This window comes from Hyperoodon ampullatus (genome assembly GCF_949752795.1).
Source record: "Hyperoodon ampullatus genome assembly, chromosome: 2".
NCBI classification, from domain to species: domain Eukaryota; kingdom Metazoa; phylum Chordata; class Mammalia; order Artiodactyla; family Ziphiidae; genus Hyperoodon; species Hyperoodon ampullatus.
In genome coordinates, this window is record NC_136915.1 from 34,228,579 (window position 1) to 34,247,985 (window position 19,407).

The window sequence follows — 19,407 nt, forward strand, 5'->3', positions numbered from 1 at the left end:
TTTGAAACGTCCATCTAACAACTATCCTGCATACAAATGAAGAGACTCTAACTCACTCCCTGGAAATGAGAAAAACAAGTAGTCCCAACATCCAATAGATGTATCCAGCTCCAGGAGTTAGTCACTGAATCCATTAGAGTGATATTAATTACTCTAATTCAGTCACAGTTGCACCTGCAACTGAAGAGTAAAGTTAGCAATTGCTTACAATCTTAAAATAATAAGGGAAAAGGAGAGGGGAGGGAAAAAAAGCACTTAATATCACATGCACACACACGCACACACGTGCGCACACACACACACACACACACACACACACACCAAGCAAAGAAGAACATATGCCTAGCTGCAGTAGACCTCCTTCTGGTAACTGATCACAGTGTCATGGTTGTTAGATGCATAGATACATAGATAGATACATAGAAACATTCAATTGAGTAGATGTTTCTCTTTATATATTATATATATTTCACTAATTGAGTGAATATGTGTATATATGTGTATATATATATATATATGTATATATATATATATATATATATATATATATATGGACTTCTTTCTTCCACTGTCCTTCTATGTTCCCTTTGCCCTCACAAGGATCTCAGCTAGTTGGAGTTTGTTACATGGTGGAGTGACCCAAATAATCATTCCTGAAGGGTCTGAAGCTTCAGTGGTCCTGCACAGTTTTGGGTGCCATAGCTTTTTTTTTATTTCTATTTTTTTTAATTTTTGGCTGTGTTTCGTTTCTGTGCAAGGGCTTTCTCTAGTTGCAGCGAGCGGGGGCCATTCTTCACCGCGGTGCGTGGGCCTCTCACTATCGCGGCCTCTCGTTGCGGAGCACAGGCTCCAGACGCGCAGGCTCAGTAGTTGTGGCTCACGGGCCCAGGTGCTCCGCGGCATGTGGGATCCTCCCAGACCAGGGCTCGAACCCATATCCCCTGCATTGGCAGGCAGATTCTCAACCACTGCGCCACCAGGGAAGCCCCTCCCTTTTTTTAAATTGAAGTACAGTTGATTTACAGTGTTGTGTTAATTTCTGCTATACAGCAAAGTGATTCAGTTATACATATTTTATATATATATATATATATATATATATATATTTTAAAATATTCTTCTCCATTATGGTTTATCTCAGGATATTGAACATAGTTCCCTGTGCTACACAGTAGGACCTGCTGTTTATCCATTCTATATATAATAGTTTTCATCTGCTAATCCCAAACTCCCAATTCATTCCTCCCCCACGTCCCTCCCCACCCCACCTTGGCAACCACAAGCCTGTTCTCTATGTCTGTGAGTCTGTTTTGTAGATAAGGTCATTTTAGATTCCACATATAAGTGGTATCATATGGTATTTGTCTTCCTTTTTCTGACTCACCTCACTTAGTATGATAATCTGTAGATCCATCCATGTAGCTGCAAATGGCATTATTTCACTCTTTTTTATGGCTGAGTAGTATTCCATTGTATATATGTACCATATCTTCTTTATCAGTTCATCTGTCGGCGAACATTTAGGTTGTTTCCATGTCTTGGCTATTGTGAATAGTGCTGTTATGAACATAGAGGTGCATGTATCTTTTTGAATTATAGTTTGCCCAGGAGTGGGATTGCTGGTAGATCCACACTTCTTGTCATCTCTCAATCCAGGCAAAGTGGGTGACCCAATGTACTGAAGGGTGAGTAGGATTTAGCCAGGCATGGGAACAGGGATGGTGAATGTTCCAGCTAGAGGGCATAGCACGTGTAAAAGTCCAGCAGCACCAGTAAGTGTGATACATGAGTGGGGAAGAAAGAGATCCCTGGCTGGGCCCAGAGGGAAAGGGAGAGAGTGGTGCAAGATGAGACTTGAGAATGAGACAGGAGTCAAGGTTTATAGGATCCACAAATCATTCCAAAGAGATAGGACTTAAACATGAGGGCAATGGGGAGTCAGTCAAAGATTTTGACCAGGGATCAAACAAGGATAGACTTGCATTTTAGAAAGTTTTCTTCCCAGGGTGAAGGATGGATTTGAGAAAGTAAGCCTGGCTGCAGAGAGACCAGTTAGGAGACTGCTGTAGTAATCTGAGCACGAGATGCTGGTCATCTAGACAAGTCCCATGGCATTTCACTAATTGAATAAATGTGTGTGAAGCACCTGCTGTATGTCAGACCCTGGCTCAGCACAATGCACAGGATGATCAGACGCAGGAGACCCAGTTATGGCCCCGAGGTCATCCAGCCCCTGGAGGAAACAGATGCACAATTACCCAATGCACACGCCACTCTTTATCTTCTAAGTTTGTCTGGCTCAGCAAGGAGGGTTTGCAGGTGGCTATGGGAGTCCCCAAACTGTCATCAAATATGGCCTGAGAGCAGATATGATTTTAGCTGGTGTGTCACTCATCTATTGCTAGGTAACAACTCACCCTACACCTCAGTAGCTCAAAACAACAACTATTTTATTTAGTCTTGATTCTGTGGGTCAGCAATTTGAGCTGGTCTCAAATTCTGAGCAGTTCTGCTGGTGCTGCTTTTTTTTTTTCCAATCTCGAAGCTCCTCTCCGTTTATTTAATCTGTCAAGGTTTCACTCAGCCAGCCCTAACTTGACGAGCTCCACAGAACAGAGAAAAATCGTATTTCCTCTCGAGCGAATCATTCATTTCACACAGCCCAGCTGCTACCTCAGAGCCTTCCCCAAAGGCATGGACAGACGTGAAGCACCCTTTCCTCTCCTGTGGATGGGTTTTCCACCACTGTAAAGTGCCTAGTGACGGGCTAGGAACTTTGGGAGGAAGAAAGTGCTGAATCCACAGGCTTTGTCTTCAAAGGATCTGACACGATGGGAGGGTGACAGGTTTGGGGGGAGCTGGTTCCTCTCTCCTTAAGAAGCATTAGAAGGGAATTCCCTGGTGGTCTAGTGGTTAGGACTCTGCGCTCTCACTGCCGAGGGCCAGGTCTGATCCCTGGTCTGGGAACTAGGATCTCACAATCCTGGTGCTGGCAACGGCAGGGAGCTGCTACCTCCCCTGGGCCTGACGGGATGAAGGGACAGGGTCGCTACCAGAACCCCAGATGGTAGCTGTAGGGAAAGAGCTGCCAGCAGGAGCTGTGGCCTTCAGCAGACTGCAGCTCCAGCCAAAGTGGCCTGGCCAGGAGGGATCCCAGGTGATATATATCTTACCTCACTTTCTGCCTTGTTTTCTTGTATGTGTTATAGTTTTTACACTCTTGCAGATCAAAGAAAACCATGCCACATAGTTCCCAATTTGGATAACTTATTTCATGTACTTTGGATGGTTCCAGTTGTTGAAACATGTTCTTATTTTCCATCTGAGAGGGACGTCTCTTTCCCTTCCACACCTCTTATGTGCAAGAGGGTCCTGAAAGCTGCTACCTGCTGTATTAGTTTGCTGGGGCTGCCATCAAAAATGTTGCAGACAGTGGAGCCTTAAACAACAGAAATTTATTTCCTCACAATTCTGGAGGCTGAAAGTTCAAGATAAAGGCGTCAGAGGGTTGGCTGCATTCTGAGGCCTCTCTTCTTGGCTTGTAGATGGACTTCTTTTTCCGGTTTCCTCACGTGATCGTGTCTCTCTGCATGTGTGTGTGTCTGATCTTCCTCTCTCTCTTTCTGTGTCCTATTTTTCTCTTCTCATAAGGAAAGCAGTCATAATAGACTAAGGCCCACCCTAACAATCTCATGTTAACTTAATCGCCTCTTTAAAAGCCCTATCTTGGGGACTTCTCTGGTGGTCCAGTGGTTGAGAATCCCTCTTGCAATGCAGGGGACGCCGGTTCAATCCTTGGTCGGGGAACTAAGATCCCACATGTCGAGGGGCAACTGAGCCCACGTGCCGCAACTAGAGAGCCCGCGAGCCTCAATGAAAGATCCAGCGTGTAGCAACGAAGACCTGACTCAACCGGGGGAAAAAAAAAAAAAAAAAAAAAAGCCCTATCTTCAAATACAGTCACATTTTGAGGTACTGGGGATTAGGGCTTCACCATATGAATTTGGGGTGGGGTCACAATTCAGTCCATAATACCTGGAGTGGGGGTTTGACCCACCTACCTGGCCCCCTTTCTGCTCAAGGTACACAGAGCTGAGGATCTACTCTGGGGCTTGCCCCTTCCCAGCTGGACAGATCCAGACACATGTCTAGACATCATGGAACCCAGTGGTTTGGAAACCTTTTTTTTTTTTTTTTTTTTTTTTTTTTTTTTTTTTTTTTTTTTTTTTTTTGCGGTACGCGGGCCTCTCACTGTTGTGGCCTCTCCCGTTGCGGAGCACAGGCTCTGGATGCGCAGGCTCAGCGGCCATGGCTCACGGGCCCAGCCGCTCCGCGGCATATGGGATCCTCCCAGACCGGGGCACGAACCCGTATCCCCTGCATCAGCAGGCGGACTCTCAACCACTGCGCCACCAGGGAGGCCCGGAAACCTTTTTTTTAAGCCGCAGAACTTTTGCTACAACATAACCTTATATGGGACCCTAATATATAGGATAAAATCAGTGCAACCAAAAAATGGGGACCTCTCAGATATGGCCCCAATTCTCCCCTCACACACACATTGAGCATGTGCCCAGCATTTTGTTGCAGTCAAAATAAATCAGATCCGTCTCCAAGATGCAGTCTTTTTTTTTTTTTTTTTTTTTTTTGCAGTATGTGGGCCTCTCACTGCCGTGACGTCTCCCGTCGCGGAGCACAGGCTCCGGACGCGCAGGCTCAGTGGTCATGGCCCACGGGCCCAGCCGCTCCGCAGCATGTGGGATCCTCCCAGACCGGGGCACGAACCCGCGTCCCCTGCATCGGCAGGCGGACTCCCAACCACTGTGCCACCAGGGAAGCCCCCATGGAAGCCCCCATGGAAGCCCCCATGGAAGCCCCCAAGATGCATTCTTTAACTATTATAGAAGACGGTTTTATTTGTCCCAAAGGCTTCCTGCCTCATCATCGCCATGGCTACCTTTGGGTGGAGTATACTTCCCTACCTGTCTTTTTTTTTTTTGCGGTACGCGGGCCTCTCACTGTTGTGGCCTCTCCCGTTGTGTAGCACAGGCTCCGGATGCGCAGGCTCAGCGGCCATGGCTCACGGGCCTAGCCACTCCGCGGCATGTGGGATCTTCCCAGACCGGGGCACGAACCCGTGTCCCCTGCATCGGCAGGCGGACTCTCAACCACTGTGCCACCAGGGAAGCCCTCCCTACCTGTCTTAAAATGGCTTTCCTACAAACAGATTCTGAGACAGAGAGTGGTGTACAGAAGGTTTATCAGGGAGTGTTCTTAGGAGATTCATCTGAAGGATGTCAGGAAAGCAGGACCAGGCAGAGGGAGAAGCTGATAACGCAATGTGATTTCTGCTGAGGCATCTGCGGATCTTCAGGAGTTCCAGGGCTCAGAGTTGTGCCAAACTGAGGGAGAGAGGCAGGCCTTCGTTTCCATGCATCAGCCAATCACTGGTCATGAGCCTCTGCGAGGGGCGTGGCTTTAGATGAGGCAGTTCCCAGGGATTGACAGTTGTAAGCCAGCAGTGGCAACTCCCAGCAGCTGGGGAATGAGTGCATAGTCCCTGAAGGGGGGATCTGAGCACCACAGCCTCCACTCTACCATCCCATTGACCTTGGGCTTGGCCATGGGATTTCCTCTGGCCAATGGAATGCTGGGAGAAAGGACAGTGTGCTTGTTCCAAGGTAAGGCCAAAAGAGGCCTGGTGAGTTCTGCCAGACCTTCTGGTGCTTCCTTCCTCCACCATGAGAAGACTCAGATAGCTGTTGTTCCTTCATTCTGGGTCCAGAATGCAGACTCTTGGAACAGACCTGAGCCAGATTCAAAGTCAGGAGTCCAGCCTGGTCCACCAAGCGTCAGCTAAACTTCAGTTGATCTAAGGCTCAGGAGTGTGAATTAATCTCTGATTTTGTAGGCCCTTGAGATTTGGGGGTTGCTTGTTTCACAGCATTATCACAGCAAGACCTGATTAATACAGCTGGCGAGGTGGATTTTACAGGAAGCTATGCTGTGGAAGGTTTACATTGCCCATCACAAAGCAGAATGTTATTTATACTCTCCTCTAACATCTTTGTTTTTGTCCCAAATGGCTTCTCTGGGCACCAGACACCTCCTCTTCTCTTTCTCTTTTTCCTACACAGCCTCTAAAGTGGATAGGAGACATGGAGGATTTCCTGGAAGAAAGTGGGGAGATTGCTGGAGAACAGATACCCTGGGAGGAGGATCCTGAGGCCCGAGATGCAGGCTTCTCTGCCTGCTCAGAACCGGGGTGGGGTGTGCACTTACCTCCTACCCTCACTCCCACTAGACTCCCCATAGCTCCTCTCCTGGATCTTATGACCCCCTTCCCCGCCTCTCCTTCCCCAGGTGTCACTTCAGCTCCTGGAGGGCAAGAAGCACACCTGCTTCTCATCTCCGGTCATCACAAGGTGATTAAGAAATGCTGGTTGGCAGGAAGGGAGGGAAGCAGGGTCACCTGGGATCGATCATCTTTCCCGTGGGAATCCTCCTAGCCCCTGTTATGTGTCCCCATGGCCACAAGGCGTCAGTAAAGACCTTGGCTTGGGGTTGCAGTGCCAGTCTGGAGCCAGGAGGGAGGCTGGACTTTTGGGACCAGGGCACCCCACCAGGAAGGCAGAGTAGTTAGGGCCAGTGTGTCTGGGAGAGAGAGAAAGAGAGAGATGGCAGAGCTGAACGGGGACTCCAGGACTTGCCTTAGAGTCAGGGGCTGCATTCTTTGTCCTTCACTCATTTATTCTACAATCGTTTGTGCATCTCTACTACATGCCAAACACTGTTTGAGGTCCCAAGGTCAAAGCGGCTCTCCCAAACTCACAAAGCCCCTGCTCACATGGAGTAGACAGTAGATTACTGTCTAGACAGAAAAGAAACAAAAAACAAGATAATTTCAGAGAGCGATAAGAGCTATGAAGAAAAATTAACAGGAAATGGGATAGTGACACCATTGAGGGGGAGCAGTTTTTCGGGGGGCAGGTAGGGAAGCTCAAGGTGGAAGCAAGAGCCTTCAGAAAAAAATCAGAGCTGCCACAGCTCCCAGGGGCTAGGCTGGTCCAACAGACGCATGTCGCTGATGGGGAAACTGAGGCCCAGTAAGACAGGGCAGAGTCCAGAACTGAGTCCACGTCTCCTGACCTCCAGGCTTGTCCTCGGGTGGCCTTCCTCCTCTCAGGTCCTTAATGTGCTCGCGCGTCATCTGGGGGGTGGCGGGGAAGGAGCAGACGTCGGGGTGCTCTCAGAATGTGAGGGTCAAACAGGGACCAGAGGAGAGACACACTCAATAGTTCCGAGTGCGGGAAACACAGAACCACATTATGGTGGTAGAAAAGTCCCGGAGTTTTGATTTTCCCCATGATACCACTTCAATGCTTTTTAAAAATATATTAGACATCAAATTCTTTTCCAAATTTTGGTTGTGGTGCCTCTGCTTTGCCTGCTTGCAGGGCGTGACCCTGGGGAAGTCATTTCCCCTCTCTATGAGCCTCAGTTCCCCCAATGGCAAAATATGAACCCAGCTTTCCTGACTCCAAAATCACTGCCGGGACAGTCCTCGTAGGACCACACACACCACTGCCTCCACCGCCCCCCACCCCCACCCCCGCCCGGGCTTATCTGGTCTGGATTCCCTCCCTCGGTTCCTGAGCCTGTTCCCGCTGCCCACAAGACCATCAGACACGACCATAGTCGTTTAGAGACTCCCAGTGACCCCAGAGGTAGGTTCGGGCTAGTTATCATCCCCAGTTTCCCAGCCAGGAAGCAGGACTTGCTCAAGGTCACACAGCCAGTAAGCAAGAACGAGGATTTGAACCTAAAGTTCCATTCAGTTTCCTCTGCTCAAGGCTCTCATCCAAGATGGCGACCTTTTCCTCCCACAAAGCTTTGGTGTTCAGGGAACTAAGCTTTACTTCCCTGGAAATATATTTACGTGCCCTGTGTCGGTCCAGGTGCTGTCGCTTGGTGTGGTGCTGTCACCTCCTGAGCAAAGGGGGTACTGCACCCTACCTCGGGCTGGAACCGTCTTGGCCAAACCCAAGCAGACATGGGTCACTTGACCCACGAAAGTACTGAGGTGGGAGAGATGACTTAAACAAGCCATGGACCCTGGCTGATTCTTCTTCCTCTTTCCCACCTCCTGCTGACCCCCTGCAGCCTGACTCTGGCCCTCCGCTTTTCTGAAGCTGCTCTGGCACACTCAGTTTTCACTTCCTTGTTGATAAACTGAACAGTCTCTTTTCAGCCTTCATTTCACTTGACTTTTTAGCAGCATTAGACACTGCCAACCACACCTCCTTTGGGAGACGTCGACCTCAGCTTTCAGGACCTCTCTGCTCATTCTCCTCCTGCCTCTGCAGCTGCTTTTTCTCAGGTTCCATCGCTCCCTTCTCTTAAATGTCTGTGTGCTTTCCTTGGCCACTTGCTTCTATTACTCGCCATCATCATCCCTATGGCAAGCACGGATATGCTAATAACACAAAAAGTGTTTATTCTTAGTCCAGACTTCACTACTGAGCTCTTAGTGCATTTACCTGCCTCTACCTGAACATCAACCCAGGATGACCCCATATGTCCATTCTGACCTTATCCCACTCTCCCCAATCTGTTCCTTCTCCTGGGTCCCGCCTCAGGGAAGACTTGTCCTGTCCTCCACCCACATTCCTGGGAATCATTTCTGGCTCCTCTCTTTGCTGTAGCCTCCACTTCAACAGGCCATTATTAGGACTGCAAGTGGTCCCTGATATCCATCCCCACCTTCTTCCTTAGTGGGAGAACCTCCAAATTCTACCTAGACACATGGGTCACCCAAAATAAAGACCACATTTCTGATGCTCTCTTATGGTTGGGTGTGGGCACCTTCCAGAATCTGCCCTTCTTCTTCTCTTTTCTTCTTCTTTCTGGCTGGAATGTTGATACAGTGGCTAAGGCAGCCTTTTTGGACCACGAGGTCTGACTCATGAGTGACAAAGTAATAAGGTAAAGAAGTGTGGATATTTACATACAATAACCACAGCAGTCCTGGACCACCTACCTGGTTCATTTCATTTAAGCTGCTGTTATTCTGTCACTCAAAGGCACACACCTAAACCTAAATAACCCAGGTATAGAGTTCCTTCAGCAAGAGTGTCTTCTTATACCAGATTTTGTGTTCCATGCTTTTTCAAACCAAATCTCCCTTAAGGCTTATGACTTCTGTCTTTACCATCTCTCCCTTCTACCCCACCTTGCCACCACTTGTCCTAGGGCCCTTATCTCTACCCGAATTGGTATGATAGCCTTCTCAGCATTCTCCATTTTTCCAATGTGCCCCTCTCAAATCCATTCTACTCACAGCACAAATTGGAAACGAACATTTCCAAAACAAAAATCGTACTCTTTTTCCATCCTGCTCATAAAATCCAGAGCTCCCCATTACCAAAAAGATCAAGTCCAAGCTCCTCAGCCTGCCACTCAAGGGTTATCCTTCTTTGACCCTTACCAACTTCAAGTATATCCCTTGCCTCTCTGAATATCTACCATACATGCTAACATTTCCTTGTTGCCTTTCCCAATCAAGTCCTATTCATTCATGCCACTTGGCCATTGAACACATTGTCACCTCCCCAGGAACTTCTTTCTTTCATATGCTCATATCCAAATTCTACCCCAACCATTCTACCACATGAGCACCTAGTATGTTAAAAATTTTGGTAAGTGCTTTCTCAGCAGCAAACTGAGAGTAAGTCCCATTATTATCTCCATTTTACATATAGGGAAACTGAGACTCAAAGAAGGGAAGTGAGTTACCCAAGATGCACATTCACAAGGGATGACTGACCTGATACCAACTCAGTTTTCTTTATATATGACTTAGTCCTCTGACATCTTCCCCACTCCACCAAGTGCTCCAGGGCAGAGGAGACTTGAGTTCTAATCTCAACTGAGCCACTCACTATGGTAGAGACTGTTGGTTGCCCACCAAAAGCCATCCTTCCCATCTTCCATAGTAACTGAGTTGTTGACGAACACATGGTTGCCACCTAGAAGCCATATTGCCCAGCATCCCTTGCAGCTAAGTGTGGTCATGTGAATAAATTCTCGTCAAGAGAATCTGAGTGGAAGTAATGTGTGTATTTGGGTCTTAAAATATTGGTTGCGCTCATCTCCTCACTCTCTTTCTCCTGAGAGCTGGACATGACCCAGCTTCCACTCCACAGACAAAGACCAAAAATGAGAAACAAAAAAAATGAAAGCAAACTTGGATTTGAGCTGCCATCTTGGTTCTTGAAGTTGGGGTCATGTAAGGCAGGGCAACAAGAAGGAGGCAATCTGGGTCTAAATGACTGAGTGGAACTAGAATGAAATATTTTCTGCTTTTTAAGCCACTAAAAAAGATCCCCTTCAGGCTTCCCTGGTGGCGCAGTGGTTGAGAGTCCGCCTGCCGATGCAGGGGACACGGGTTCATGCCCCGGTCTGGGAAGATCCCACATGCTGCGGAGCGGCTGGGCCCGTGAGCCATGGCCGCTGAGCCTGCGCGTCTGGAGCCTGTGCTCTGCAACGGGAGAGGCCACAACAGTGAGAGGCCCACGTACCGCAAAAAAAAAAAAAAAAAAAAAAAAAAAGTTATGGACAACTGAAGAACTTTTGGGAATTCCTTATACTAATTTTACAGCTTAGTATTATTTTATTTTGAATCACATATAGGGGGGAACAGGCAAACTTGTCCAAACTTTGATAATCACAGAACTAGAAATGAAATACACTTTTTTTTTTTTTTTTTTTTTGCTTTTAGAAAGGTAAAAACTAAGACACTGCTAACGTCCAGTGTGGTCAAGGGCATGAGCCAGTAGGCACAGTCACAGAGCTGTCAGGAAGGTGAATGGGATCAGCCACTTCGGGAACTACTTGGCAGCGGCTGTCACAATTTTATTTGCTCATCTCTTCTGATCCAGTAACCTCCCTTCGAGGAATCCACTCTACAGAGATGTTCCCATAAGTGTTCCAGGGTAAATATACAAGGATGCTCCTTGTAGCCTTAGCTGTAACGGTGAAAATTTGGAAACAAGGTAAATCTCCATCAGCTGGGAACTGGGTAAATAGATTATGCACAGTGCGGTCATTAAAAGGAATTTACTGACATGGAAGATTTCCAAAATACATTAAGTGAAAAATATCCAATGATAGAAAATAGTATAATTCCATTCATATGAAAGAGAGATGTATATTATGTATGGAACACATAACACAATGTTCTCATTAGATGTGTGTGTGTGGGGGAAAGCTTGGGGGAGGTCTTTGACTTTTCACTTTACATTTTCAAAATTGTTTAAAAGTATTTTGCCTCCAGCATATATTATTTTTGAATAAAGACAAGGTGTTTGTTTTAAAAACAAACAAACAATGATTGGCTCAGAATCTGAGATTCCGCAGCCAGTGTAAGCTGGGGTGTCCAGGGGGAGTCTCGCTGCCGGATGTGCCAATTTTATGGCAGAGCCCCCAGCCAGAGCTGCTCACCAGGAAGAGGCGAAGGAGTGAGTCCCTCTGGAGACCACCCTCTAGTCAGCTGTGTAGGACTCCCTGTCCCATCCTGGCCACATTCCTGCTCCCTGAGGGGTATCTGGACTGCATGCTTATTGGTATCCAACCTCCTCCCATCCTACAAAAAAGAGGGTCTTCTCAAGAGCCCTGCCTGGTTTACCATGTGTCCGTCCATCCATTGCACTGCCTGTGTGTTGTTAAGTAGGTTGCTTAACCTCTCTGAGCCTCGGCTGCCTAGAAAGAGGCCAGCAGAATAAAATGAAGCCAATAACTACACCCACCTCCCGGAGTTGTGAGGACTGCAGGAGAGAGTGCACATCAAGCCCGCTGCCCCACCACGATGCTAGGGAAGCATTGCACTTCTTTGCCCTCCTCCCTCAGGCCAGCCTCACCGCCTCCCAGCACCTGCGAGGCAAGAGGGCTGGGGAATGTAGTCCTCTTCATACAGAGCTTGGAGAGCTCAAATGACATGCCCAAGGTCACAAGTTCGTGGTTAAGCTGGGACTAGAGCTCAGAACTCACAGTGCTAACTCAGATGCCAGCCCTGGGCCATCTTTCAGCCCAGCTCCCAGCTCAGGGCTTCACTCCAGCACTTCCTAATACCCACTCTGAGCCACACATGGGGTGGAGGTGGAGATGAAGGGGAATCAGGTTCTAATTCCTCAGACCCTTACAGTCTAGGGGGAAAGACTCCCCACCCATCCTCCTATGTGATGAAATAGGTCTTTCACAGGCGGAAAAGGCCCTGGGGAGGGCATTTCTGGCTGAGGAAGCAGCATAGGCCGAGGCATGGAGGCATAGGAGCATCAGGTATCAGGAACCTGGGTGGCTGGAGTGGAGGGTGGGGAGGTAGCTGGAGGCTGGCTGGGACAAGGCTCTCTCGTGCTCGTCCCTGTGGTCATGTTTCCCAGCAACAGCTCCCATCTGAGCCACTCATGGGGACAGGCACTTCACATCACCTTCATTCTTTCTCACAGGGAGCCTGTGGTGTCTCCAGTTGACAGATGAGGAGACTGAGCTGAGAGTAGCTTCCTTTATTCCCTCCATCTGCCAGGGCACACGTGGGGCCTTGGGTCTTTACCTGGATGTCCCCCCTCCCAAGGTGCCCCACACCTTACCCTTTCGTCACCACCAGTTCTCAGGGCTTCCCAGATCCCGAGTTGCTCGGCAGCACTTGCCCAGAAGCCACGGCATGTGTCTCTGCATTGCACACTCCAGGCTGGCCCAGATCTCAAGTCCCAAAGTGTGTGCAGGTCTCCTGTCTCCAGACCAGCTGCAGGGTAGAGGTCATGGCTATTCACCCCCAGCTCACCCCAGCCAAGCAGTGCTTCACTGTTTCCAATGTGCTCTCAGAAACCTAGTCTCATTTGAATCCTTGCACACATACCTCTGAGGGTGGGCGTATCCTCCCCCTTGTACAGAACAAGAAGCTGAGGCTGAAAGAGGCTCAGTGTGACTTCTGCATCACATGGACACAAAGTAGCAGCACCAGGTCTGGGACTCTGCTCTTATTTCATTCAGGCTCAGGTCCTTGGCCAGCCCCAGCCTGGGGAGGAAAAGGGTCCTGGATAGATGGGAGTGGGCATGCTCACCCCATCACTTATTGGGGTGTGACTTAGAGGAGTAATGCACTGTCTGAGCCCATTTTCTGACCTCTGGAATGGGAATAAAACCACCTAGTGGTGCTATATACAGGCTTGGGTGATAGTTTAAAAAGGTGGGGCTAGAAGAGAAAGAGCACCTACTGTGTGCTGTTAGGTCCCATCATGCCTGCACACAGTAGGCACTCAATAAATCTGACTTAGTCCCACAGTCAGCCATAATCCTGACCCAGCACTTGTAACAGCGGGGTGGCGTAAAGAGTTAGGCAAGGAAGGATTAAGGAATTCAAGAGGATTACAGTAATCAGCTAAACAATCTAAGCTTCCTGGGAAAAGACCAGGCTCAGACTGTTCATTTAACTTACTCAACAAATGACTGTTGAACACTTAGCCGAGCTGGAATGATGGTTATGATGATGGTGATGGTGATGATGATGATAATGAGATGATGGCAGCTCTCTATTGAGAATCGACTATGTACCAGGTATTTATATAGACTCTCGGCACATCAACCCTATAAGGTCGATATTCCTTAAAAAGATTTTTTTTTTTCCTTCTAATAGGGACAGTGCTAGTCAGGTCTGGGACTAGGGAGAGGCAAACGAAGCTGCCAGAGACAAAGTTAAAGAGCCACTCTTATGACACTCGCCTCACCCTAGTTCCCACTCCAGTGCTTGTCGTGGACACTGTGATGTGCTGTCCAGTCCCTGCTTCCCTTAAATTGTTCCCTGGGCTGCTGGGAGTGCTGCTGGCAGAAGGTCTTCCCCTCCTCACCCGCCCACAACTCTCCCAGGGATGGCTCCGGCAGGGGAGAGTTGCCCTGCCCACCGTCACCCCACTTCCCTGGGCAGCCATATCTGATGACTGCTGAGGGCAGGAATAAAAGGGAGTATAAGGGTCGGGAGGACTCTGAAAGGCCCTTCCAACTCCAGACCTCCCTGTGGGGTTGGCCAAGGCTCTTGTTGGGTCTGCCACGTAGCTTCCTTTGCTAGCTTCTGCTCTGGAACCTTCCTTCCCTAATAAAATTCTTGCAGGCTAAACATCATCTCAGAGTTGGCTACAGGCAACCAGCAACAGTGTTACTGTTGGAGTAACCCCTCTTCCTAGCTGGTTACAACACAGCCTTTCTAAAGACTCTAATATAAAGTATCCCCAGAAAGCCAGGGCTCAGAGATGATAAACTACAAGCTACTCTGTTCTAAATACTTTATGGGAATTAACTAATTTAATCTCCACTGCAGCTCTATGAGAGAGGTACTATTAGCATCTCCATTCTGTAGATGAGTTTGAGAGAAGTCATAGTTGGAAAAAACTACTTGCTAATAAAATCCAGTCAACCAAAAGATGATTCAAAATAACAAACTTCAGCCTGGGGAAACTTTTATATGAAAAGGAGAAAACAAAACAAAAAAAAGATGAAATAATGTCTTGCCAGTCCCATGACTCAGTTCCTAGCCCCGAGGGAGCCTGACGCCCAACCCCAAAGACCCAGCCCAGGTGGGAGAATGAAATCCACAGGATGGGGTGACGGGGAGGTCAATGGGTTATTTTAAGAGGCAACCTCAGTAAGAGGTAAAAAGTATCTATTGGAACCACAGGAAGCTGGTTGGAGAACAAGACTCAAATGGTAAGTGACTTGGGCTTCCTTGGTGGCGCAGTGGTTGAGAGTCCGCTTGCAGCTGCAGGGGATAGGGGTTTGTGCCCGGGTCCGGGAAGATCCCACATGCCGCGGAGCGGCTGGGCCCGTGAGCCATGGCCGCTGAACCTACGCGTCCGGAGCCTGTGCTCCACGACGGGAGAGACCGCAACAGTGAGAGGCCCATGTACCATAAAAAAAAAAAAAAAAAGGTAAGTGACTTACTTGAGGTCAGGCAGCTAGTAGGAGCTGCTTCTGGAAATGGACCCTGAGGTTATCAGACCACAAGCCTCCTGGCAGGATGGACTCTCCATCCGCCTCTCCAGCTGGGAGGGTCAGAATCCTGCCAAGTGTCAGGGACTTGGGGATTTGGGGATCCAGGTGGTGGGCTGCCCCAGACCTCCCTTTTCCTCTGTCCATCTGTTTGCTGTCCAACTAGTCAGCAGCCCCTCTGGGAGGGATGGTGGGTGGGAAGTAGCTCAGGAGCTGGACTCCCTCTTCTACTCTTTTTAATTCTAGGAAGAGGCGGGTGTTGGGTTTCCATTGTAACCCCTTCCATATGGAGAGCACTTCAGAGCTTACCTACTGCTTATCATCCCACCTCTGAATCTGCTCCCCACTTACTATGAGGCTTATTGTCTTGTGAAATAGTAGGGCAGGGTTATTAGTCCTATTTTACTGGTGGAGAAACTGAGGCCAGAGCAGGGCCAGACCCTCCCATCCCAATCCAACCCTTTGGTTTTTATCTCTGGCCTGGGATCTTGGGCAAAATGGAGCAAACACTGGCTGTTCTAAGCCCAGAGCTCAGGTCAGTTCTTGCTCAGAAGCCTCTCTGCCCTTCCTCCCCAACCTGTTTGAGGATATCTCCAGTATCCTAGGAGAGACCTTCATTCATTGGCCAAACACCTCTGTTGCCCACTCCATGCCTGTCCTGGTGGCTCGGGAGCTGGTGCTGACAGTGTGCTCTGGGTGAGCTCACAGGCTTGGAGGGAAAGGCATGTCAACAAGCTCGGCATGAGGGTGAGGCCAACCATGGGGCACAGAAGGTCACAGCTCCATGTTCCTCTCCACAGAGTCTCTGGAATTCATTCTCTCCAGCCCCACTGCCCTGTTTTGGCCTGGTCCTCAGCCTCTCCTCCATGCTTTCTATTCCTCTCTTCCTGCCTTTCTTCCACACCCCTGAAGCACCTAGGGATCTTTCCAGAGAGAGGCAATAGCAGAGTGTGGCCAAGAGCTCACGCTACCAGGTCTGGCTGGGCCAGCACCACATCCTTCGTCTGTAGAACAGGGACTGTGCCTACCTCCCAAAGTCCCCATAAAGCCAATAGACCTTTCTAGAGACCCCATGCCTTCCCGTACAGGCCCTGTACTTGTATGCCTCCCTGCCTTTGAGTGGGCTCTCCACTTGCATGCCATCTTCTCCAAGTCCTAAAGACGTACTCATCATTCAAGGCTCTTCTCACCACATCAAATACCACTGCCTCCCTGAAACCTGAACTGACCTGACCTCTTGCACCAGCTGAAACCACTTCCACCTCTGGGTTTGCCCACTGGGCCGTCCTACCTATTTTCTAGTCCTCATCCCGCTCTTGTACCAAGATGAGTTGATTTCCAGGCCTGTCACCCCCTACTTCCACTTGGACTGTGACTCCTTGAGGGCATGATTATTATTGTAGAGTAATCATCATTATCATTTACTGAGGGCTGCCTGGGTGTCTTGCACTGTGTTGAAGGCCTCACATTGCATGTGCTCCTCACAACCACCTAAGACCGGGACCATCTGTCTCTGAGGAAATGGCTTCAGAAATCTCAATGGATGGTGTCTTGAACAAGAGAGAGAGCTCTGGTTCAAAGCCAGAACCTGAACCCTCAGGTACACCCCGCTCCCCTCTAGCCTCCATGCTGAGCAAACAGTGAGGGCAGCACCCCCAAGCTCCCCCCACCCCTCCCAGGAGCCGGGAAGTCCGTCTTTGGTGCCTTTGGGTTTACCTTGCCACGCAGTGGCGGCGGCCTCTGCCTTCCAGATTATGACATAACAATTGCACAACTCACAGATATTTTCGAAAGAAACTGTCAGTTTCCTCTCCTGACCACTGCCAGGGGCTGTGTCCTCCATCCCACCCAGGGCCTCCAACAGCCTCAGGACTCTAGAAGCCAAATATAGCTGGAGTTATAAGGAAATGAAAACACCAGACTGGAAAGTGACCCAGTTTTATTGTGGTGCTGGAGGTCAGATGGGGTATTGCTCCACTCCGCAGGGGTGAGGGCTGTACATTCTGCCCCTCCCCAGGGCGGGAGGCCCAGCGACCTCAGGGCCCAGGCAGCGGGGTGGGGGCCTGGCGGGTGGGCGGCTCCAGGCACCCAGTGACCACAGTGGTTTGCACAAGGAAAGGGGGATCAGGCAGAGGCCTGGGATGGCTCAGATTGGGGGTTGGGGCGGGGGAGGGTCCGAGAGGAGAGGACACAGAATCTAAGAACTGGGAGTCCGGAAGGGGGCGTCCAGTCCCCTTCACTTTACCGCTGAGGCTCCGGGGCAGAGATGAACCCAAACTGTCATTCTGCAGGAGGCAGGGCCTGGAGTGAGGCCAGGCGTCCCAGCCCGGCGTCGGCTCCGTGCACTAACTGCTGCCTCCACCCTCACGGAGGGTGCGTGCGGGGTCCAGGCGCTGGGTGCGGAGTCCGGCAGGCAGGCCGGCCTCCTTCTCTCGGGCACGCAGTCAGGCGCCCGGCCTCGCTCAGCAGCTCACCGAGCCGGCGGGCTGTGCCGACCCCAAGTCCGAGAAGCAGTCGAACTCGCTCTGGCCCAGAAAGAGCTCGGGCAGATCGCGCACGCGGTGCAGCCCGAGCTCCAGCTCCAGCGACGTCAGCGCCTCCTCGTCGATGAGTTCGGCGTCCATGCCTCCCAGGGCGTGCGCGGGCGGCGGCAGTGGCGGGGCCGGGGCGCCTGGCACCGGCTGCGGGCCCGGAGGTCCTCCCAGGGCGCCGGGGGGCGCGGTGGCGCGGCCCGGGTACAGCGTCGCCACGGGCTGCAGGTGCGCGCTGCCAGCGGCCGGCGTTGGCACGGCCGGAAAGGGCTGGAAGGCAGGCGGCGGCCCGAAGGCCCCGTACGCCAGGGCCCCCGGTGGAGGCGGCGGCGGGCCCAGCGGAGCCCCCCGCGGCCGCAACCCGCTGTCCAGGCCCGGGCCCGAGTAGGGCTGCAGCGTCCGAAGCGCGTGAGGGCCATGGGCGGGCGCCGCAGGCGGCGGCCTCGGCACCAGGCTGTAGCCCTCGGCGAGCATCAGGTGGTCGGCCATGACGACGGGACGACTGCCGGCAGTGGCGGCGGCGGGCCGATGGTCAGCGCGGGCGTCCCCGGGTCCCGGCCAGCTCTTCCTCTGCAGCGAGGGATCCGAGCCCCTTGCCTTCTCCGCACCTCAGCCGGGCAAAGGAAAACCGAACCCGACCCGTGCTCCTGCGCAGCCCAGGACACACCGAACTCAGAGCTCTTGTGCACCCCAGCTCAGGGCTGAAATGACCCTGCCCACCTACAGAGTCGGGCTGCTAGACCTCTGCGTCGCGCCCCCGGCCTCGGCGCCCTCTTATACCCAGAGGCGGGGCTGCCCCGGTCCCGGGCGCTCATTGGCTGGATGAGACGCTCCTGGGAGGGCCGCGCCGCACCTCCAGGAGGCCTCAGCCCCGCCCCTGTCAGAGCTCCGCCCTTTGGGCCTCAGGCCGCGCCTCCGGCTTTGAGTTCTGTCTGGGAGCGGGGTGTTTGGCACTTTTCAAATGGTCTGGTCTTGGCTGCCCTACGCTTAGTCTCGGGGCTGGCTGGGGCCAAGCTTGCACGGACCAGAAGGTGGAGTAGGAGGGCCAGAGGTTTAGGCATCTAGAACTGCAGGATCACAAGCCCAACCTCTTAACCTCTTAATTTTCCAGATTAAGAAAACTGGCAAGGCTCAGCTTTCCTGGGAATACACAGTAAAGCCTTGACAGAAGCGAGACTCGAACCCAAGCCTTTTGATTGCTACCTCTACACAGGGCACAGGCACCTTGGTGGTGCAGGGTCCGCGGAAGATCAGCTGCCCGTCCCCATAATCCCAGGAGAGCCAGTTGCTCCTCCTCCGGCTCCCACTCCCTTGTCTGTGGAAGCATGTACTGAGTTGTTATTAAAGTAATTTATGGGCTTGTTTCCTGAAGGACTTGTTCATCTTCATGTCCTCAGCACGTAGCCCAGAGCCTGGCCCAGAGCAGGTTTTCAGTAAAAGTTGGATGAATGAACAGATGATGGAATGAATTGCAACTCATTCCCCTGAGCTTCAGTTTTTTCATCTGTAAAATGGGGCAACGACAGCACCAATCCCACTGGCTTGTGGTGAGGGTTAAATGAGGTGATTCGTGCACGGTGTCCAGCACAATGCCTGGTGCATGGTAGGTGCTCAAAAATGTACCTCAAATGAATGAAAAGCTGGGTTTAGTTCTGTCCCTAGAGATCTGAGTGGGGGATATTGCACCTTCCCTTTATAAGAATAGTTATAGCTTGGGTGTTAGAGCGCTATATATTCTACAAGCATCTTACTGGAGGCAGGGCATGGATTATCAGCCCCATTTTGCAGATAAGGAGACTGAGGCACATAAAGGGAAAGTCAGTGTCTTGGGGTCATACAC

General features: G+C 50.8%; 1 protein-coding gene across 1 annotated transcript; it reads right to left on the reverse strand.

The window, feature by feature from the left end:
* Positions 1 to 16,958: 16,958 nt before the first annotated feature.
* Positions 16,959 to 18,299, reverse strand: CITED4 (Cbp/p300 interacting transactivator with Glu/Asp rich carboxy-terminal domain 4). The gene has a single exon (XM_079697105.1). The coding sequence runs from the start codon at positions 18,054 to 18,056 to the stop codon at positions 17,499 to 17,501; it is 558 nt and encodes a 185-aa protein (XP_079553231.1). The 5' UTR covers positions 18,057 to 18,299; the 3' UTR covers positions 16,959 to 17,498.
* Positions 18,300 to 19,407: the final 1,108 nt, after the last annotated feature.